General features: G+C 52.4%; 1 protein-coding gene across 6 annotated transcripts; it reads right to left on the bottom strand.

The window, feature by feature from the left end:
- Positions 1-413: 413 nt before the first annotated feature.
- DVL3 (dishevelled segment polarity protein 3) lies at positions 414-18,665 on the bottom strand. Of its 6 annotated transcripts, XM_065540281.2 has the most exons (17): positions 18,246-18,549; positions 11,495-11,590; positions 10,242-10,311; positions 9,582-9,703; positions 9,369-9,478; positions 9,042-9,177; positions 8,771-8,864; positions 8,486-8,555; positions 7,721-7,860; positions 7,464-7,540; positions 7,314-7,381; positions 7,012-7,161; positions 6,277-6,408; positions 5,923-6,090; positions 3,803-4,018; positions 3,295-3,705; positions 414-2,459 (listed from the first exon to the last, which is right to left on the bottom strand). In XM_065540281.2, the coding sequence occupies exons 4-17, from the start codon at positions 9,626-9,628 to the stop codon at positions 2,428-2,430; spliced, it is 1,851 nt and encodes a 616-aa protein (XP_065396353.1). In that variant the 5' UTR covers positions 9,629-9,703; positions 10,242-10,311; positions 11,495-11,590; positions 18,246-18,549; the 3' UTR covers positions 414-2,427. The 6 variants fall into 6 exon arrangements, with proteins under 6 accessions (XP_065396353.1, XP_073887614.1, XP_005546577.1 ...); XM_074031513.1 differs by lacking the exon at positions 11,495-11,590 and having other exon boundaries at positions 9,369-9,492; positions 18,246-18,665; XM_005546520.4 differs by lacking the exon at positions 11,495-11,590 and having other exon boundaries at positions 18,246-18,665.
- Between the last annotated feature and the right edge of the window lie 3,590 nt (positions 18,666-22,255).

The raw sequence follows: 22,255 nt of genomic DNA, 5'->3' as shown, positions 1-22,255 counted from the left end.
ATGGGATTTGAAATCCCTTCTTTGATAAACAGAATCTTTACATCCAAGCTGAGGAGACAGAGCCAACCCTCAAACATTAAAGGCCTGCTTGGTTCTTGCAGAGATAAACTGCTGCCTTCTTTGGGCAGGACTGTGCCTGTCATGGGAGGAAGGAAGGGTGAGAAAGGGCAGATCTGGTTGCAAATGTTACAGTCCTTCCCAGCCTCTGGCCAGAAGCCACGATGTGGCAGGATGAAGATCTGACCCCTCTCAAATCATAGTCAAGGTCTGAAGTCATTAAGTGACTGAATATAGGCACTTCTAATTTTTGAACCAGCACTCAAGGCTTCACTCCTACCTTTGCAAAAGCTTTATCTTCCAAAAATACCCTAAACTGCTACCAATTTAGAGTAAATAATAATAATGATAAAATAATAATAATAGCTACCATTTATTGAGCACCTACTCTACTGTGTGCCAGGCACTGTGCTAGGCACTTTTCGTACAATATCTAATTTAAATCCTCACAACAACCCTGTGAGGTAGGTATTATTATCATCATTTTACATACGAGGGAACTGAGGCTCAGAGAGGTTAAATAACTCTCCTATCACACAACCAAAAATAGTAGAGCTGGAATTCAAACCCAAAACCACCTGACTCCAAATCCCATGCTCCAATGAATTAAAGTAAAGAGAGAGGGGAGAGGGAAGGCCACATTCAAGACAGATTGTTGGAGTGAAATGAACATGATATGCTGATGAGTAAGATATTGGAAGAAGGAATGTAAGCTCATAAATGTTTCTAGCTGGTGAGCCTATGTAGATTGCGATGAAGGTAACCAGGATAGGAATTCAGGAGGAACATACTTGGTTCGGCAGATGAGTTGAGTCTACATGGAACTGTCCATAGAGATGTCCAGTAGGTAATACCAATACAGATCTAAAGTCTGGGGGAAGTTGGGGTTGGAGCTATGTATTTGGGAATCACCAGCATATCAGCAGCAATTGAGGACATCAGGATGAATGACTCCATTTTGGGAGTAAACAGAAAGGAAAGAGAAGTGAATCAAAGACGGAACGATGGAAGCACTGATACTGACAGGCATGAGCAATCGTGGAGAAATCCTCCAGAGAGTTGGACAAGACAGAGTCAGAGAGAGAAGTACGTGAAACTTCTAGTGGTGGCTAGAAGCCACGGACTAGGTTGGGAACAATTCTAGAGCTCCCAGAAGGCAGGCAAGACTGAGTCACACTTCCAACAAAGCTCCCTGTGCACCAAAATCCCAGGAAGTATTGTTTTTGTTTGCTTTTGATACAGAATCTCACTCTGTCACCCAGGCTGGAGTGCGATCTCAATTCACTGCAACCTCCACTTGCTTCCTGGATTCAAGCGATTCTTGTGCCTCAGCCTCCTGAGTAGCTGAGATTACAGGCAGGTGCCAAAACACCCATCTAATTTTTGTATTTTTAGTCGAGATGGGGTTTCGCTATGTTGGCCAGGCTGGTCTCAAACTCCTGACCTCAAGTGATCCACCTGCCTCAGCTTCCCAAAGTGCTGGGATTACAGACGTGAGCCACCGCAACCGTCCAAGGAAGTACTGTTAATTGAAATAAATGCCAAAATGTCCCTACCTTGGTTTATCCCAAAACCTGGAGCTAAGGACTTCATCTCACTTTTGACACCCCAGCCCCCAAAATATGGAAGCCCAGGACAGCCAGGAGAATTTATAGCAGAGGCTTAAAGAGAAAGTCATGATTTGTTTAAAGTGGAGAATAAGGTGAAAAATAAAACCTGGTACTCTGTCTGGAAGTCCTGGTAGTCTCCTTGCCCAACCTCAATTGGCTTGTGGGCTCCTGTGTCCTTGCTCTGGGGTGTCATGGTGAATGTGAAAACGGGGGAGGTTGTGTGTGGGGGTGGGAATGGTCTGTCAGTCGCAGGGCGAGTCCTCTGCTGAGCCCAGCCTGAGACCCAGCTTACAGGCTTTATCCAGGTGAGAAAATGCCGGGGACATGTGTGCGAGGTTTGAGGGCTACCAGGATGGGGAGAAGGGTGTCAGGGGACCAGCCCCACAACCTAGGAGAGGATTGAGAGGGTCCAGCCCTTCCGGCAGGGACCAGCCCTGAGGCTTTAGTGAACTTGCATAGGCACCTGTGCTTGCGTCTCTGTGCATGTATGCATACATGAGAAAGATAAAGAGCTAAAGAGGCACCCCCCCCAACTCGCACCCCATCCCCTCGCAGGCTGCCACATGTGGTACAGTCCGATTCTCTCTGGAAAGGAGGAGAGTCTCTCATGCATGGGTGAAGCTGGGCCCTCCCCAGAAGCCTAGTGACCCATTATGTTAACGTGTGGGTGTGGGGGTTGGACATCCTTGGGAAGCCCTGAGGGGCTGCTGAAGCAGGGTTCCTGGTCTCCTCGGAGGTTGGGCCTCCCCTCGCTGGGGGCTCACAGAAAGTCAAACAGCCCGAAATTCTTGGCTGCTCCAGGCCCAGGGAAAATTGGGGGAGGAAAAAAGAAAGAAAAGAAATGTTTCAGGCCTGGAGGTGAGAAGAGCCTGATGGTTAGTAGGGTTAGGGGTCTGAAGGAACCAGCACGCAGGGCAGGCATGGGGCAGGGGTAGAGCAGAGATGCTCCCTGGAAGGCACTAGCCCCTCAGGCAACTGAGGGGGCCCTCTGGGCCTCTGATCCTGGGCACAGGCAGGGATGGCATGGATGGCTACTGGAGGCAACTACAGCTTTAGGTTGCAGGGCTAAGGCAGCAGGCAGGGGGACAGTTAGTAGGGGCAGATGAAGCAAATATATTTTGGTGTCAGTAATGTGGGGTAAAGTCAAGAGGTTTGCACACGTGCCTGATAGGGTGGGGTTAATAGAGGGATTATGTAGCTGAATGAATGGTGAAAGGGAGCTAAAGGGGAAAGGAGAGAATGAGGGAGTGAGCATGCCACCAAGGACATTGCTGGGGTCAACTCCCAAAAGGGGGTTTGCAGAGGGGAGTAAGGGGCAGCACCAAGTCTGGTCCCAGGGACAAAAAGGGTCCTGAGAAGTCCTATGCAGCGGTTAGTGGGCAGAGGAAAGGAAGTGGGGCCAGAGGCAGGTTAGGGGGCTGCAGAGCCAATCGGTAGGTGCACCCCACCCTCGCAGCACCCTGCGAGCAGTTAGCGCACCTGGATTTAGTTCCGTTTATTTCCCTTTCAGGTACCAGACAAAGTAAAAAAGACGGACGGATGGAGAGAGGAACGCAGCCGGCTGGGGTGGGAGCGGAATGGAGGTGAGGGAGGGGCCCTGCTCACATCACATCCACAAAGAACTCACTGGGGTTTCCCATGGCCATGCGGAAGGACTGTCTGCTGGCGGTCAGTTCCGGGGGCACTGAGGCCAGGTCGCGGCCCGGAGGGGCTCCTGGGGGCCCCATGGCCGCGGGCGGCGGGGGCATCATCAGCATAGGGGGGCCGTAGAGAGGGGGCACTCCGGGAGGACCGTAGCTCGGGTGTGTGTGGTGGCTGCGAAGGCTGCTGGCCAGTGAATGGTGGCTGCGGTGGCTGTGCTCGCTGGCCGCCGGGCCTGAGCGCTCGCTGGGCGCCCGCTCCCGCGGCCCCCGCAGGCTGCTGCGTGTCGTGTGGTCCGATTCGCTGCCGCTGCCCCCCGACTTGGAGTCCCCGGCCTTCGGGTCTTTCTCCTTCCTCCGATCGCTGCCGCTACGGTTGGAGCCACTGCTCCGACTGCCTGTAGGAGGCAAACAGGGCCAGCGCGGGGCAGGCTGAGTGGGCGGGGGAAGCCTGAGGCCTACCTATAGCCTTCCTCCACGGCCCCTCTACCTTACCTTCGCTGTGCTGACTGCTGGCGCTGCCCCCGCCGTAGCTGTAGCCCAGCTCCGGGAAGCCTGGGTGCGGGTTGTAGGGGTGCGGGGGTGGCGGGTACTGGTACGGGAAAGCCATAGGCCAAGGGGCGGCCCCCGGGTGCGGCAAAGGGGCCAGTGTGTCCTGGTCAGAGGCGCCACTGGAGCCATCGTGATCGTGGAGAGACAGGTTGGCCATGTCTGTGGAGGGAAGGGCCGGATGGAGCTAGGTCTTTCCGGAGAGAGGTCCCTAGCCTAGGTCAGGTGGGCTCTGGATGACAGAGACCGTGGTAGTTTCTGGCTAGAATGAGAGGAGGCACAGACCAGAGAGCTGCCCCTTCTGCAGACCCGCTTTGCCACCACCAGAGCCAGCTCCAGGGAGACCCGCCTCAGGAAGGCCTCGAGTCATCATTCTTAGCCAAAGCTGTACCTCCCAATCCCTTTAAGGCCCTTGCCAAGCTTTTGCACTTTCTCTGCTGGCCTCAGTGGGCTAGAAGCGGCAAAACTCTTTGAGACGGAGTCTCATTCTATAGCCAAGGCTGGAGTGCAGTGGTGCAGTTTCAGCTCACTGCAACCTCCTCCCCCCTGGTTCAAGCGATTCTCCTGCCTCAGCCTCCTGACAGGGTCACACCACCACGCCTGGCTAATTTTATTATTATTATTTTTAGTAGAGACAGGGTTTCACCATGTTGGCCAGGCTGGTCTCCAACTCCTAACCTCAGGTGATCTCCCACCTCAGCCTCCCAAAGGGCTGGGATTACAGGCATGAGCCCGGCCTGCAAAACTCTTATGTGGCCATTTTCTCTTCTGTTCACTCAGCTGGTGCAAGGTTGGAGAATTTGGAAGGCTGAAATACCAGACAGCCACCAGGTATGTCGCACCTGAAGTTCATGAAGCACAATAGTGAACACTACCTTCAGCTCAGCCTAAACTAATCAGAACAGAAGCTAAGAGTAGCTTAGTTTCTCCTTACCTTCTCAGATGAGGTCATTCTTTAGGAGCAAGGAGCAGTTTGGGAAATTTAGGTAAAGTTTTACCCACCCCCTCACCTAGAACTAAATACCCACTAAAAGCCTAGAATGAGTGCAGGGCCTGCCAGAGATTCCCTATATAGAAGGTACTTGGCCCTGATTACACTTTCCTGGTGCTGCTGGAGTAGGTTGGAAGGGGCCAGAAGCAAAGAACAACTTAGGTGCCTCCCCCAGTGCTCTCCACCCCGTTCCCGGCCAGCCCTGGCTCTTCATAGCTCTGTCTCACTCCAACAACTCATCTCACGGACTCTGGCGCCCCCAGGGAAATTATACATTCCTTAAGGGCAAGGCTGCTCCCACCATTGTTGGAACTACCTTGAAGAGAGTATAAGGGGCCACCAGAACTGAATACCTGCCTGGGACACCCTCTGCTCACACACTATCGGTACCAGGTCCCAGAGCCTCAAGAGAGCTACGACTGCCCTTGAGGCCACCCGCCCTATTAAGATGAGACATTCCTCCAGCCCTAAGGAGAGCCAGCCCAACCTCCAGGAGAGAAGTCAGGACACAGGGCTCTGAGGCTGCCTGTGGAGCCTGCAGCCAAGCCATCAACCTGTCAAGAGGCCAGCAGCCAGCATGGGGAGTGGTGGTGGAGGAAAGCAGTGGTCTGTGTCAGCTGTTGCCCAGAGCTGGTGGCGACGTGAGCCTCCAGGCTGTTGTTTAGAGGGAATGACTGTGTGCTCCTTGGGGCTACCTAGGCCTCCAGTTCTTCCCTTTAAGCCTGCAACACCCCTAGCAGAGACCAGTGAGAAGGAAAAGGCCTGTTCTGGCAGTATCCTCCTGAGCTGGGCCTCTGGGAGGTTGTGAGGATTGAGTAAGATGATGCTTTAGGAACAGTCAGCATGGTACCAGGCAGAGCAGGCACTTAGAAAATGCCAGGCCCAAGAGGGAGATGTGGGCCAGGTGAAGAGGCTAGATTGGACTCTTCTTCCACCACAGAACTCTCAGGCCTTGAGTTGGGCCCCCGGCTCTGCTGTCCCCCAATTTGGGTTCCCCAGAGTCTGCTGCCACCTCCCTGGCTACCTCCCCACTCACAGCCAGGAGACAGGGCAAGAAGGTGAGGGAGGCACATACTGCCGCAGAGGTCGCCGAAGATGTAGTAGCACTGCTCGGAGAAGGTGATCTTGTTGACGGTATGGCGGATGAAGCCAGCTTTCAGCAGGTTGCTAGCATACTTGCGGGCCTCCCTCCGGTCCGTGAAGCCTTCCACATTGTGGTACAGCCAGTCCACTACATCTGAGCCTGGGGGCAAGGCTGCCAGTTGATGGGGAGGCCCATCTGACTTGGACTCATCTGGCCTCACAGAAGCTATGAGGCTGGGGCTGGCTCCAGCTCAAAGGAAGGGTCCAAGGGAAGTCCTGGGCCCTCCAGCCTGCCCTGCCCCATCACTCCCCACCCACCCTGCATCCCACCATGGGGCTCTCTCACCGATGAAAGCATTAGGGATGGTAATCTTGAGCCACATGCGGTCACGGACCTCCAACCCTGATTCAGGGGAGGCCATGGCTTTTACGATGGCAGCCATGTCACTGTGGATGGACAAGTGGAAGTCGTCTAGGCCTGGGGGTGGGAGGCAGAATGGTGAGGCAGAAAGGGGCTTTGGAGTTTGGTAAACAAGAGTTTGCATTCTAGCTCTACCACCTAGTAATTATGGGACCAATGCTGGGAAAATTACTGATTTCTTGAACTCTCAGTTTCCCCTTCTATAAAAAATGGGGATTTTCATATCTACTTTACAAGGCTATTTGAAGAAAGGATTAAATAATATAAATGCAGATGCTTGGCACAGTGTGCGATATACATGTGATGATAATCGAAATGGCTGCCGTTTACTGAATGCTTACTTTACACCACACATCGCAGTGGTGCTTCACTTAGATCCTCTCATTAAACCCACAGGAACCTGGTAGTTTATTTCGTGAGTCCCATTTTATAAGAGGAAACTGAGGCGCCCTGGGTGCTCATACAGGTTCAGAAGCAAACACTGTTTAGTGAGGGTTGGAGTGCCCACTGTGGGGGAGTTGCAGTGTGGGGTTGCTAGAATGAGCCGAGCCCCATCTCCGGCCCTCTCTGATGCTCAAGCAAGAGTCTCCACATGGACCCTCATCAGTCCTCCCACCTGGCCCTGTCTGCTGGGCCCAGGACACAGGGTTGGACACTCACGCTCTGTGTCAGGGATGGAACTGGTGATGGAGGAGCTGGTGGAGGTGATGGTGCTCAGGGAGGGGCTCATGCCGTATGCAGGGAAGGTGCCGGTCATGGCTGCAGTGTGGGAGACCCAGGCCGCAGGGTCAATGGGCCGGATGGGCTCGCCTGCAGGGAGGATGAGGAGTCATGGGCTACCCACCCTGCCCACTGCTGGGCCCAACAGGATAGATGTGGGGGCTCTGGGTGAGAGAAGAAAGGAGAGACAGTGCTCATGTATGTAAGCACCAGCTTTAGGACTGAGTCTCCCATCCACTTACTCCTGGGCAATGTGAAGCAACCACGTGGACTTGGGTCCCAGCACTTGGCTACAGTCAGGGTGATGGGCCTGAAAACAAGGGTGTCCTGTGAAGGCAGGATGTGTACAGGCCAGACCAAGCCCCTTGCCCAGTGCCCCATTCCATCCATACCCCGGTTTGTGCACAATCTCCCGCAGTACCCGGACTGCATCGTCATTACTCATGTTCTCAAAGTTGATCTCGTTTACCTGGGAAAGGACCAGGAGTGGGATAAATAGCTGTGTTGGGGAGGATGAAAGGGGAACTCAAGTTGGTAGGTCAGGGAGTCTTCCCTCAACCAAGAAAGGGCCTCTGAATGAGCAGGGTGCAGATAGTAGGACACCTCCCGGCTCTCTATCCACACCACCGCCTAGGATGGGCACTGATACCTGTAACAGCATATCTCCTGGCTCGATGCGTCCATCAGCAGCCACAGCCCCACCCTTCATGATAGAGCCAATGTAGATGCCGCCGTCACCACGCTCGTTGCTTTGGCCCACAATGGAGATGCCCAAGAAGTTATATTTTTCTATAGAGAGCAATTTAAGACCTTAAGGGGGAGCAAGGTTCCTACCCGCATTCCCAGCCCATTAGAAAATGGAAAGGGACAGGAACTGAACTGACATTTACTGATCCTGAATCAGGCACTGCACTCAGCATGCTCAACATGCTTCCATGGAATCCTTGCTGGCTGTAAGGTAGGGACTCAGTCCCATTTTACACAGCAGGCAACTGAGGTTTAGTGAACCTAGAAGATGACTTTCCTAAGCCAGTAACTGGCAGAGCCAGGAATCAAACTCAGATTTAAATCCCAAAGTTGGGCTCCTTTTACTATATCCAGCTGCCTCGTAAAGAGAGAAATCAGAGAGAAAGGATGCAATGGCTGAGAGATGTGAAGGAGTGGGCACTCAGAAATTACTTCCTCCAGGAATCCTTCCCTGATGCCATTTTCTGCTTCCACAGCTCTCTGTGCTTATCTCTGTCATAGCCCTGATGGTGAGACACTAAAATGATCAGTTTATGTATCAGCTGATATTTATGAAAGAGAGCTCCCTGAGGGCAGGGAACATATTCTGTGCCTCTCTGAGCTCCTCAAGTCTGCCCAGTGTCTGGCACATAGCAAGTGCTTTAGAGTGCTGTTTCCTCAGACTCACCCATGTTGAGAGTGACCGTGATGATGTTGAGTGACATAGTGGAGTCCGTGATGCTGCTGAAGGATGAGGACTGAAATAGACAGAGGCCCTGAGCAGTAGGCAGGGGTGGCAGGAATTCACTCCCACCTGGCTCCTCCTCAAGGTGAGTCCTCAGTGTTGCCCCCTGCCCCAAGGTTCTAAACAGTGCACTAAGGGGATGGGATCTAAGGAAAAACAAGCCTTGGCCCAGCCTAGGAAGAGCTTACAATCTACCTCCACCCATCCCTAGCCTCCCAGACCCCATACCCGCTCAATCCGAGAAACCTTCTGCTTCCGCCGCCGCCGCTTGTGTCTTCTCATCAGGCGTGAGGCGCTGCTCTGTTCTGTGGAGCTGCTGAACCTGTGGGGCCCACAGTCGTTCCCCACCAGGCTGGCCCAGCCCTGCCCCCATGAGAGGCACTGCAGGGCCTGGGTCCCCAACACAAAGCCCGTAAGCCTCCCAGGGCCCTGCCTCCTCAGGGTTTAGGGCTCCTCCAGGGTCACCTGCCCCACAATCCCCATGAAACTCAAGCCCCACCTGCTGGTGGAATCATCCTCATCTGAGTCAAAGAAGCTGGTGGTCTCCAGCTCGCTGCTCATAAGGGTGGATGAGCTATCATAACCCCCTGGTTCTCGCCGCCGCTCCCCCTTTGCAGTTCCATTTAGCCGAGCTGCTGCAGGGGATGGAAGCAGTTGGGTTTACACAGTGCCCAGTGCAGGAGTGGAGGTAGAGAGGTAAGCCAGGGGCTGCACCGGGGCCAGGCACATCCTGAGCTCAGGAAGTAGGGCAAGGAGGTGGGTAGCTGGGTGGAAACTGTGGGGAGGGTGTGAGGTACAGACGGTGTCCATGTTCAGGAAGATATACCATGCTCTGGGCCATCCCTCCGGCGTGGCCGCTCTCGCTGGGCAGACACCAAGGAGTCCGTCTCTGTGTCATTGTCCAGGTTCTCCTGGCTGCCCCCACCAGCATGAGGGCTGCAGGGAAGAGACTTGATGGGGGAGGGGCCAGGCTGGGGGCTCCCTCCCCCAGCCCTGGGCTGAGCTGATGCTGCCCTCCCCACCCTCAGGTCACACTCACTGGAAGGACGGGGGTCGGGAGTCCCCGATGCCTCCCGTGCGCTCCATAGGTGGTGGCAGCTCCGATGGGTTGTCAGCACAGAAGGGGGCTGGGTCCGGGTGTGAGCCCTCAGCTGACACCAGCTGAAGGGGAGAAACTGAGTGAGTAGTATGTTAGAGGAGCACCAAGGAGAAGGGGATTGTTGGCTTCCGGCAAGGCATGAAGGCCTAAGAGGAAGGAAGCAGGAAATATTGAGGGAGAAAAGACAGGGCTGTGCAAGGATGGCTGAGATGAAGAGTGGCCCCTCTGCCAATTCCTGCTATTGATGGGGTGGCTGGAAGGCATGGGGTGGTGAAGTGGAGTGGGGACAAAGAACAAGGCTCAGTGGTCTAAGGCAGAGATGAGCAGGTGGCAGAAGAAACCTGAGGCAAGTGTCTGAAAGGCATAAGAAACGTTGCTATCTCCACTGTGTGTTTCTATCTCTCCCTCTTCCCCCTTCCCACCAATTTCTCACTTTTCATCAAGGTTACAGAATCTGAGGTGAGAAGCAGTTCATTTAGAAAACTAAAGAAAGATTCAGATACTGAAGCTTAAAACCACCAGCTACAATCTCAGTGATGCCTTTCCCTCGTCCAGCCCAGCACAGGGATGCAGGTGGATGGAAGGCTGAGGGCTCCTTACCCAGGACACCACCCGGCCATTGAAGCATGGTAGCTTGGCATTGTCATCCGAGATCTCCTCCTTCACCACTCTGCAGAGAAAAGGAGATGGTCACAGAGAACCTTCTAGGATGGAAATGGAGGATCCTCAAATCCCAACTCTTAGGTGCTCCTCTATCCTAAACTGGGAATCAAACCACCAGCACAAGACTGTTCAAATGAAAGCAAAGGTTGGCGAGACCCAGGAACAGCTCTTTAGCACCACCAGGAAGATACCAGCCCTGCCTAGGCCAGATGCCTTCCTGGGGCATCCTCTCAGTCATCAGGTGATTGCAAATTACAACTGACACATCACTGTCCCCCATGCCACGCCCTAAAATCTCCAGAGTGCTCTACCCATCCCCAACATGACTCTCCTGGGCTAGACTTTCTCTTTTCCTCTGACCCCAATTGGAAAAAAGCATACAATTATAACTGTCCTTCCTTTCTTAAGTGGGAATCCTAACATTGTTGTGGGAGGTGTGGACAAAGAATTTAAGAAAATTAGAAAAGAGAAGGGAAGCCGGGCACGGTGGCTCAAGCCTGTAATCCCAGCACTTTGGGAGGCTGAGACGGGCAGATCACGAGGTCAGGAGATCGAGACCATCCTGGCTAACATGGTGAAACCTCGTCTCTACTAAAAAATACAAAAAACTAGCCGGGTGAGGTGGCAGGCTACTCGGGAGGCTGAGTCCCAGCTACTTGGGAGGCTGAGGCAGGAGAATGGCGTAAACCCGGGAGGCGGAGCTTGCAGTGAGCCGAGATCCCGCCACTGCACTCCAGCCTGGGCGACAAAGTGAGGCTCCATCTCAAAAAAAAAAAAAGAAAAGAAAAGAAAAGAAAAGAAAAGGGGAGGCCGGGCGTGATAGCTCATGCCGGTAATACTAGCACTTTGAGAGACCGAGGCGGGCGGATCACCCTTAAGTAGAGTTTGAGACCAGCCTGGCCAACTTGGCAAAACCCCATCTCTACTAAAAATAGAAAAATTAGCTGGGCTGGTGGTGTGCACCTGTAATCCCAGCTACTCGGGAGGTAAGGCAGGTGAATCGCTTGAACCTGGCAGGTGGAGGTTGCAGTGAGCTGAGATTGCGCCACTGTGTTCCAGCCTGGGCGACAGAGTGAGACTCTGTCTCAAAAAAAGAAAAAAGAAAAAGAAAAGAGAAAGGAAGAAGGCATTTACTGAACATTTTCCACATGCCATTATGATAATTAACAGTAACAATTGCTCTTTCTTACGCTGGTAATCTCAGCACTTTGGGAGGCTGAGGCAGGAGGATCGCTTGAGGCCAGGAGTTTTGAGACCTGCCTGGTCAACATAGCGAGGCACCGTCTCTACAAAACAAAACAAATACAAAAATTAGCCAAGCATGGTGGTGTGTGCCTGTGGTCCCAGCTACTTGGAAGGGTGACGTGGGATGATCGCTTCAGCCTAGGAGTTCGAGGCTGCAGTGAGCTATGATTGTGCCACTGCACTCCAGCCTGGGTGACAGAGCAAGACCCTGTCTCAAAACAACAACAAAAAAAAATTTGCTGTCATTTATTGAGCATAAATGAGTATTATGGGCCAAGCACTATGCTAAACACTTTACTTATATAATTTCATTTACTACAACAACGCTATAACGCAGGTACACTGGGGAAACTAGGCTCAATAGGTTCAGTAATTCTCCTAAACTCATGCTGGAATTTGAATCCTGGTCAGCCTGACTCTAACGTCTGCATTCTTACCTATTACACCACCTTATCTTCCTATAGTTAGAACCTATAATCTTCACATCAGCCTCAGTGGGCAGACAATATGATCTTCATTTCATGAATAAGGAAACTGAGATACATTCAGTAACTTGTCCAAGGTCACAGGACTAGTAGATGTCAGAGCTGGAATTTCACCCCAGGCTTGTCTGACTCTAAAATCCATACTCTTTCCATTGTATTTCACATTCTTTCTATATAATAACAGAGGTAATGTGGGTCTATGTGGCGAGTGGGTGCTAGAGGACAATGATGTGAGGCATGAAGGGTGTGGAATGTGGTCATGGGGCATGTAGTGTGGCCTGGGGAATGTGGTGAGGCAAGAAGTCAGGCAGTAACTACAGTTGGGGCTGGGAAGGGGAGTGGGAAAGTTTGAGGACCCTCAGACTGTCAAATATGCCAGGAGTACAGAGATGGGAAGACATGACCAGGGGTCAGATGACACATGCCGGGAGCTCTAAGCAGAGAGGGAAGACAGCAAGGAGGAGGTTGGGAAGTTCAGTCCCCACTTGTTCTTTGTTTTTTTGTTTGTTTGTTTGTTTGAGATGGAGTCTCACTCTGTCACCCAGACTGGGGTCCAGTGGTACAATCTCAGCCCATTGCAACCTCCACCTCCCGGGTTCAAGTGATTCTCCTGCCTCAGCCTCCTGAGTAGCTGGGATTACAGGCGCTCGCCACCACACCTGACTAAATTTTGCATTTTTAGTAGAGACAGGGTTTCATCATGTTGGCCAGGGTGGTCTTGAACTCCTGACCTCAGGTGATCCACTCACCTCGGCCTCCCCAAGTGCTGGGATTACAGGCATGAGCCACCGCGCCCAGCCCCCGTTGTTCTTAGAGCAGTTTCTGCCCAGAGCCGGGAATGTGCTTGGCTCCTTGTGATGCTCACATTTTTGGACTCACAGCCAAGTTCACAGGCCAAGCCTGCCCTCCCAACTCCCATCCAGCTCTAGCTCCTCCATCATTCCCAACACCACAGTGACCCTCGGAAAGCAGCCCAAATCATCCTACTCAGGCCCACCATGGCAGAAAGTGTAGAAAGCATAGGCTAGAAAGAAGGGACAGAGAAGTAGCTCAGACCCACCAGTCAGGCTGGCCACAGGATACTACAAGTTGGCAGCCCCACAGGGCTCAAAGGAAAAGGGAATATGTGGACCACATGGCACAGCCTGCTTTGGAAAGGGTCTGCTTGTGGGTGGGAAAATTGCTGCTGAGTCCCTACCTCCCGGGTCCCCTGGCAGGCCCCACCACACAGCTCCACACTACATATTTCCTCTCTTTCTGGGGGTCATCGACAGGCCACCAAGGCTCTGCTGACTCAAAACAATCAGCTGATCTTTGGCAGCTTTGGGGAACCTCAGCCAGGCCTCACTCTCCCACCATGGAGCTGAATGGCTGGGGGTTACATAGCACTTACACACACACACACACACTTACACCCCAAATGGACTCAAATAAATAAGGGCTCAAATTCCAATTCTACCACTTATTGGCCCTCTTATCTTACAGAAGTTTCTTAATTTCTCCAAGCCTGCCGGGCGCGGTGGCTCACGCCTGTAATCCCAGCACTTTGGGAGGCCGAGGCGGGCGGATCACAAGGTCAGGAGATCGAGACCACGGTGAAACCCCGTTTCTACTAAAAATACAAAAAACTAGCCGGGCGCAGTGGCGGGCGCCTGTAGTCCCAGCTACTCAGGAGGCTGAGGCAGGAGAATGGCGTGAACCCGGGAGGCGGAGCTTGCAGTGAGCCGAGATTGCGCCACTGCACTCCAGCCTGGGCGACAGAGCGAGACTCTGTCTCAAAAAAAAAAAAAAAAAAAAAATTTCTCCAAGCCTTTGTCTCGTCCTGGCAAATGGGATCATTAAATGCCTGGTATGATTCAGGCATACAATAAAAGCTAGTTATATTGTCAATCTTTAGCAGGATCCACACACTATTTCTAATTACGTATACATTTTTAAGGGCAGAGCAAATAAATCTGTTTATCATTCATTGTTCATCCAAGTAAAATGCTTTGGCTGGCTGGGCACGGTGTCTCAGCCCTGTAATCCCAGCACTTTGGGAGGCCAAGGTGAGCAGATCACGAGTCAGGAGATCGAGACCATCCTCGCTAACACGGTGAAACCCCGTCTCTACTGAAAACACACACAAAAAATTAGCCGGGCGAGGTGGCAGGCGCCTGTAGTCCCAGCTACTCAGGAGGCTGAGGCAGGAGAATGGCGTGAACCTGGGAGGCGGAGCTTGCAGTGAGCCGAGATCGCGCCACTGCACTCCAGCCTGGGCGACAGAGCAAGACTCTCTCTCAAAAAAAATAAATAAATAAATAAAATAAAATAAGATAAAATAAAATAAAATAAAATGCTTTGGCTGAGGGCCCAGTGGGTTTTAGGTCCTGAGCTTGCTACCGTAGGGATCTCATGAAACATCAGACCCAGAGCCTGCCTTGTTCTCGGAGAGACTTGGTCCAGTGGACAGTTCACGGAAATATACTGCAATCCAGGAAGTGGTTGGAGCCATAGGAGCAGCACATGTGTTCACTGGATAGACATCTGCTCAGTGCCACACAGGTGTCAGGATATAAAGATAAAATAAGCCAGGCTCGGTGGCCCATGCCTGTAATCCCAGCACTTTGGGAGGCCAAGGTGGGTGGATCACTTGAGGTCAAGAGTTCATGACCAGCCTGGCTAACGTAGCAAAACCACATCTCTACTTAAAATACAAAAATTAGCCGGGTGTCATGGCACACACTAGTAGTCCCAGCTATTTGTGAGGCTGAAGCAGGAGAATCGTTTGAACCCGGGAGGCAGAGGTTGCAGTGAGCCAAGGTCACACCACTGTACCGCAGCCTGCGTGACAAAGCCAGGCTCCATCTCAACAACAACAACAACAACAAAAAAAGGGATAAAATAAGAGATAAGAGTGCCATGACAGTTCTCATGGAAAAGCTCAACCCAGAGGGCAGGAGAATTTGAATCTGGAGGAGACAGGGGAAGAAGAGTGTTATAGGTGGAAGGCCCAGAGGGAGGACAGTGTATGACATGCAGCAGGGAGCCACACAGTTAATGACCTGGTCGCCATGCTGCCCCCTCTCACAGCTCAAGGCCAGATTAGCAGTAGGTACTTTACTTCCATGAACCATCCACCATGCCCTCAATGCTGAAAATGTTTATCTTTCCTCCATTTCTCAAATAACTTAAGATGACAGGCTGTGTGCAGTGGCTCACACCTGTAATCCCAGCACTTTGGGAGGCTGAGGTGGGTGGATTGCTTGAGGTCAGGAGTTCGAGACCAGCCTGGCCAACATGGCAAAACCCCATCTTTACTAAAAATACAAAAATTAGCTGGGCATGGTGGCACATGCCTGTAATCCCAGCTACTTGGGAGGCTGAGGCAGAAGAATCAATCGCACCACTGCACTCCAGCCTGGGTGACAAGAGAGAAAATCCTCAAAAAAAAAAAAAAAAAAAAGAAAGAAAAGAAAAAAAATTTAAAAAGATGGCTGGGCCTACCCTGAGCTTGACAAATGCTTTTGGAGACCAGATGGGACTTGAGGGGTCCTCAGGCCTCACAACCAGAACCTCCAAGGCTGAGCCAGGAGTGAAGAAACTGGAGAGATAGCAGCCTTCCTCCTCTGACCCATCTTCCCTTCTGTCAGTTAGGGTCACTGGCCTCCGCCAGTGATACTATTATGCTATCTATTTCATAAGGCTGTTTTGAAGATTAAATGAGTGAAGATTTGAAAAGCATTTGGATTAGTCCCTGGCACACTAAGCATAAAAGGCGTGTGTTAGCCGGGCGCGGTGGCTCTAGCCTGTAATCCCAGCACTTTGGGAGGCCGAGGCGGGTGGATCACGAGGTCAGGAGATCGAGACTATCCTGGCTAACATGGTGAAACCCCGTCTCTACTAAAAATACAAAAAACTAGCTGGGCGTGGTGGCGGGCGCCTGTAGTCCCAGCTACTTGGGAGGCTGAGGCGGGAGAATGGCATGAACCCGGGAGGCGGAGCTTGCAGTGCGCCCAGATCACGCCACTGCACTCCAGCCTGGGAGACACAGCGAGACTCCATCTCAAAAAAAAAAAAAAAAAAAAGGCGTGTGTTAAATAAATGAAATATATATATATATATATATGCTCTTCAGCTATTAGTCCTCTGTGACAAGACAGCCCTCTCAGGTCCCCTGCTCATTTATCCTTCTGGGGATACAAACAAAATGTATCTCCTCCACTTCATTTTTAATACTGTTTTCAACCCTGCTAAAATGGTCCAACTCTGATTTTGGTTCAAGTACCACTGATGTTTGCAAGATGGCTTCAGGTGGCACACAGATTACCGTTGCTTAGTTCAATCGTTAAATATTTATGTTAAATATATTTTAGAAAGAAATATAAACAGAAAAGTCAGATGTATGGTTTCATATTATTGCTTGGTTCAAGCTAAGAAAAAGAATGAGTGGACTGACAATGGATTTAAAGAAAAATATTAAGTAAACAGTGACTGGATGTAATGGGGGCCCTCTTATAACTGCAGTTAGGCCTGGCTCAACAGCAGCCTTGGGATTGGGAGAGCAGCCCAGAGTTGTCCAGGCTTAGGAGGCAGGGGCCAGGCCCAGTGGGTCTAGAGATAAGTGGGGGGTGGAGAGACAGCCTATCCTAGTCCCTCAAGGCATCTGGATCTGAGGTGGCCCCAGGGCACTGGACTCTGGTTGATCTTCCCCTTTTCCTTGTGTGGGGGCAGTAGCTTGATCCCTTCTAATCCTGTTCTTCTCTTGCCAGGCCAAAGCATCCACCCGCTCACACAGACCCCTTCCAGATCCATCCCTCCTCAGAATCTTCCAATCAGAGGTGTCTGTCTCTGGGCTGAAGGCAGACAATCATTATCACAGCAGGAGCACCCCACCCCAGGGCAGGAACAACAACAGAAACAAGAATAGTTAGAATCTACATAGCACTGCCCACTGTACAAAGCACTCTCACACACATGATTTCACGGGCTCATCCAACCCTGAGTTTCAGGTGACAGCAAAACATGCCAGGCATTAGACAGAAGGTGCTTGCTTCCTAGTGCTAGGTGGGCCAGGGGCTTGGGAGAGAAGCCCGACAACTGAACACTGGGGAGGAGAAAGATTCCTCTTGGCTGTAGGGCCTCAGCTCCAAAAAGCAGTGCAGGCCTCAGGCTAGGGCTGGAGAGGCAGCCTTCAGGCCTGGAGGGGCCTTCCCCACCGCCTCCAGGCCCAGCGCCCAGTTAATGAGACGGCAGGCAAGTGTGGGGCGCCTCCCCCTCCCCCAGTCTCCTGGGAGTTGGGGGGGGTTCGAGGGGATCAGCCAGGCCCCCCCTTCCCAGGCCAGCTGCTTCAGAACCTTCCGGCTCCAACATTCCATCCCCTCTTAAAGGGGAAGTGCTTCCAAACTCTGCCTGTCCGGATCTCTGCAGCTGGGTGGAAGGGAAGACCCCACCAGCGAGGGGAAGATGGAGAACACCAAGAAACTCTTTCTGGCCCTCCCATCCAGGCCCCAGGCCCTTCCCAACGTCTCCCCACTGGCCACCATCTGGAGGAAAAAGACCCAAATTGGAGGAAAGATCAGCACCTGGGTCAGTGAGGACGCCTACTGAGGGGTCAGGCTCTCTGTTCCGGTGACAACACCCCCAACGGCCCACAAAGGAGAGGGGAGGCAGCTAGATAAACATCAGATCTGCAGACCCCGCTCACCTCCAGGCGCCCGAGCACCCCCGACACCCCTCCCCCAGCTCAAAGTCCCAGCAGAGCCCTCAGATGCAGCATACTCCAAATATGGCTGGGAGCTGTGCTGCTGAAAAGATGAAGGGGGCGAAGAACGAGGGTCACACAACGCAAGTCTGTGCGGAAAAAGGTGGCTCTGGCTCCTCGGCAGGAGGAGGATGGGGGACTCGGGCTCTGAAACTAGGTGGAGGGGGTGTGTGTCTGTCTCTGTGGGCCACTGGTCTCTGACGAGGTAAGGCGACCGCACCGGCAGGAACTCTGCTCGTGGGGAGTTGGACGTCCCCTTAAACAAGGGAGGCCAAGATCCCCCCTTCAGAGGTGAACGGGAGTTGCCAGAGGGGCTGGAACCAAAGGGGCCCAAATGGGCCGAGTCGCCCCTAGAAGTCAGAGCGGGGCTAGGAGCTGGTGTGGCGAGGGAAGTCGAAACGGACCGCGTCGTCCCTTAGAAGCCGGAGCGGCCGGGGCCCCCGGAGGCGGGGCGGGGGCCATCCTCACCCGAAATCGTCGTCCATAGACTTGAAGAAGAACTTATAGCTGGGTCGCTGCAAAACGCCCTTAAAGTCAGCCAACGTGACGCGCTCGGCGGGCAGGGGTAGCTTCACAAGGTACGGCGTCTCCTGCCCGTCCAAGTGGTAGATGATCTTGGTCTCGCCCATGGCTCCGGCCTCGGGCCCGACGGCCCGCGCGCGGCCTGCTCGGGCGGCCGGGCCGAGCCTCCCAGACGGCGGCGGCGCGCGGCGCGGCCCAGCGGCTCAACCCAGCTCGGCGGCTGCCCGCGGCGTCAGCTCCCTTGTTCTCCGGCCGCTCCCGGGTCCCAGCGCCGCCCGCCGCCGCCGCGGCCGCCGCTTCCGCTCCTCACTCTCCTGACTGGACTGGAGACCGCGACTCTTCCGGTGGCCGCGGCCCTCCCGGCCCAGGGCTGCGTCCCCCGCTCCCCTCCTCCGGCCCGGCGCGGCCCCGCCCCGGCGCGCCCCACCCCCGGCCGCCGCGGAGAGCGGAGAGACGCCGGCCTCGCGGCAGATGGCTGAGCTTCCACCCGGCCCCACTGACGTCCCGCCCACTGGCTGGGCCGCGGCGCTCCGGTCCCGGGTCCCTAGAAACGGAAGGGGAGATTCACAGGGATGGCGGCGTTCCAGGACCCCTGAAGGCCCTGACTCCGGACCCAAGTGGGATCGGTGACTGCTCTGCAGTCCGGGAGGAGTGGAAGGCAGGGATTGCTTTGGTCCCCAGAAATGGCCTGGGGAAAGAGAGTGGGTCTGACTCTGGATCCCTGGAGGAGAGTGACCTTAACATGGCCAGTCAGGGTTTCTTGAGAAGCACAACTGCTGTCAATGAGTCTACTACACTGATCTCGAGAGCTGGACAGCATCCAGTTCTGATTCCTCCCTATAATCTTAGCGTCCAGTTGCAAGGTAGTGGTTTAGTAAGTGGATTGAATGAAGACTAAGTGGGCCCCGGGCGCGGTGGCTCATGCTGGTAATCCCTGCACTTTGGAGGCCAAAGCGGGCGGATCGCCTGAGATCGAGAGTTAGGACCAGCCTGACCTACATGGAGAAACCCCGTCTCTACTAAAAATACAAAAAAATTAGCCGGGCGTGGTGGCGCATGCCTGTAATCCCAGCTACTCGGGAGGCTGAGGCAGGAGAATCGCTTGAACTCGGGCGGCGGAGGTTGCGGAGGTTGCGGTGAGCCAAGATCGTGCCATTGCACTCCAGCCTGGGCAACAAGGGTGAAACTCCATCCCCCACCCCCACCCCCACCCGACACAAAAAATAATAAGTGGATGCATGCACGCCTAAAACAGTAAGTCTCAAACCAGAACTAGGTATAGCCGGTTCCTCACAGATCTCCTCACCCCGTAACTTTTAATTCATTTAATAAATACTGAGGGCCTACTATGTGTAAGGCATATTGCATGAGATATAGCGGTAGCAAGACAGACAAGGCTGCTCTCAGGACCTTCTGTCTGCTGGAGGGACACACATAGGCTTGTAAATACATAGCTTCAGAATGACAACTGCTATGAAGAAGGTAAAACAAAGTGATATGATAGTGACAGGGGAAGCCGGGCGCAATGGCTCATGCCTGTAATTCCAGCACTTTGGGAGGCTGAGGCAGGTGGATCGCCTTAGGTTAGGAGTTCAAGACCAGCCTGGCCAACATGGTGAAACCCCATCTCTATTAAAAATACAAAAATTAGGCCAGGCACAGTGGCTTATGCCTGTAATCCCAGCCCTTTGAGAGGCTGAGGTGGGCAGATCATGGGGTCAAGAGATTGAGACCATCCTGGCCAACATGGTGAAGCCCCTTCTCTACTAAAAATACAAAAATTAGCTGGGCATGGTGGTGCGCGCCAGCTACTTGGGAGGCTAAGGCAGGAGAATTGCTTGAATCCGGGAGGTGGAGGTTGCAGTGAGCCGAGATCCCACCACTACACTCCAGCCTGGTCAACAGAGTGAGGCTCTGCCTCAAACAAAAACAAAAACAAAACAACCAAAACAAAACAAAAAAGATAGTGACAAGGGAAAGAGGTTTCCGGGTGGTTAGAGAAGTCCTCTTACAGAAGAGAAGACCTAGAAATAGTGAGGATGAAGTGGCTATGAGAAGATCTGGGGTGACAGCATTCTAGGCAGAGAGCACAGCCAATATACAGGCTCAAGGCAGGAATAAACATGTTACATTTGGGGAATGAGAAGGCCATGGTGACTAAAGGAACAGTTCTAGATGAGGCTGGAAACAGACTGACCAGATCACATAGGGCCTTGTATGCCACGGTCTTAAGTATAGGCTCCTTCTCCATTTTGTACACTGTTGCCAAATAAGCACTAGAATGACAACCTCTTTCAGATACCTCTTCTGCTCAGAAACCTTCCCACATTCCCCAAAGCCCCCAAATATCCCTATTCAAGGCCCCCCATAATCTAACCTCTACCTACTTTTACAGGCTTTTGTCTTATATCCTGGCCACATTTTTGACTTCAGGGAAATGAACCCACTTGCTAGCCCCTGTACACACCTTATATATATTGTCACTTCATACCCTTTCCTTCACCTTCTTTAAATTTTTTATCAAAGTAATATGTTTGCATAAACAGCTTTTTTTTTTTTCTTCGAGACGGAGTCTCACTTTGTCGCCCAGGCTGGAGTGCAGTGGTGTGATCTTGGCTCACTGTGAGCTCCGCCTCCCAGGTTCACACCATTCTCCTGCCTCAGCCTCCCGAGTAGCTGGGACTACAGGCGCCCGCCACCACGCCTGGCTAATTTTTTATATTTGTAGTAGAGACGGGGTTTCACCATGTTGGCCAGGATGGTCTCGATCTCCCGATCTCGTGATCCACGCCCCTCGGCCTCCCAGGGTGCTGGGATTACAGGCATGAACCACTGCGCCTAGCCCTTAAAAAGCTTTTTAACAAAACAGCAATCCTCCTCATTGGTATAGTGGTGAGAAAAAAAAAACAAAAACAAAAAACAACAGCAGTTCTTTGTCCTATTTCCCTACCACTCTCAGTACTTTAGCTCATAATACTTGTTCTTGATTTATGCATTTTAGACATTGCTTATTGATTTCCAAATTTGATTGATGATTATCTCTCTTCCACCTTACCTTTCCCTCTTAAAATAGTGAAAGCACACTTTTTGGCTAAGTCAATATAGTACTTAGTATTGACCTTATTTTGACTATGAGCAAATGTTCACTGCTAAGTCATGTGGGGTTTTAAAATTGTGTTTTGTTTTGTTTTTGTTTTATTGATGGAGTCTCACTTGGTCGCCAGGCTAGAGTGTAGTGACGCGGTCTCGGCTCACTGCAACCTCCACCTCCCGGGCTCAAGCGATTCTTCTGCCTCGGTCTCGGAGTAGCTGGGATTACAGGCACATGCCACCACACCTGCCCAACTAATTTTTGTATTTTTAGTAGAGATGGGGTTTTACCATGTTGGCCAGGATGGTCTCAATCTCTTGACCTCGTGATCCACCCGCCTCTGCCTCCCAAAGTGCTGGGATTACAGGTGTGAGCCACCGCGCCCAGCCTCATGTGTGTTTTATAATTGTTTCCTTTACAACTTTTTTGTTTCCTCTGACTTTAATCATTGCCTTGTTTTTTCATTTGTTTTAATATATTATACCTATCATTAATTTTTCCCATGTAATCTAATAGTTTCTCAATACACACTTTGTTCACTCAATCAAAGCTATTAGATAATCCATCAGTTCCATTTTTCCCTAAAGCCTTCCATTCTTTTTTTCTTTTTTTTAAGATGGAGTCTCACTCTGTCGCCCAGGCTGGAGTGCAATGGCAAGATCCTGGCTCATTGCAACCTCCACCTCCCGGGTTCAAGTGATTCTCCTGCCTCAGCCTCCCAAGTAGCTGGGATTACAGGCGCCCGCCACCATGCCCGGCTAATTTTGTATTTTTAGTAGAGACAGGATTTCACCATGTTAGCCAGGCTGATCTGGAACTCCTGGCCTCAGGTGATCCACCCGCCTTGGCCTCTCAAAGTGCTTGG

This window comes from Macaca fascicularis, chromosome 2 (genome assembly GCF_037993035.2).
Source record: "Macaca fascicularis isolate 582-1 chromosome 2, T2T-MFA8v1.1".
In the NCBI taxonomy this organism is placed as follows: Eukaryota; Metazoa; Chordata; class Mammalia; order Primates; family Cercopithecidae; genus Macaca; species Macaca fascicularis.
This window is presented reverse-complemented; position numbering and strand designations above follow the sequence as displayed.

Excerpts from the sequence above, each read along its gene's own strand:
- DVL3 (XM_005546520.4), bottom strand. The coding sequence starts at position 18,406 with ATGGGCGAGACCAAGATCATCTACCACTTGGACGGGCAGGAGACGCCG. Across the intron at positions 8,556-8,770 it reads AGGTTTCTCGGATTGAGCGG|TCCTCATCCTTCAGCAGCAT; the intron begins GTATGGGGTCTG and ends TGTCTATTTCAG. Across the intron at positions 2,460-3,294 it reads CATGGCCATGGGAAACCCCA|CCAAGAATTTCGGGCTGTTT; the intron begins GTGAGTTCTTTG and ends GGCCTGGAGCAG.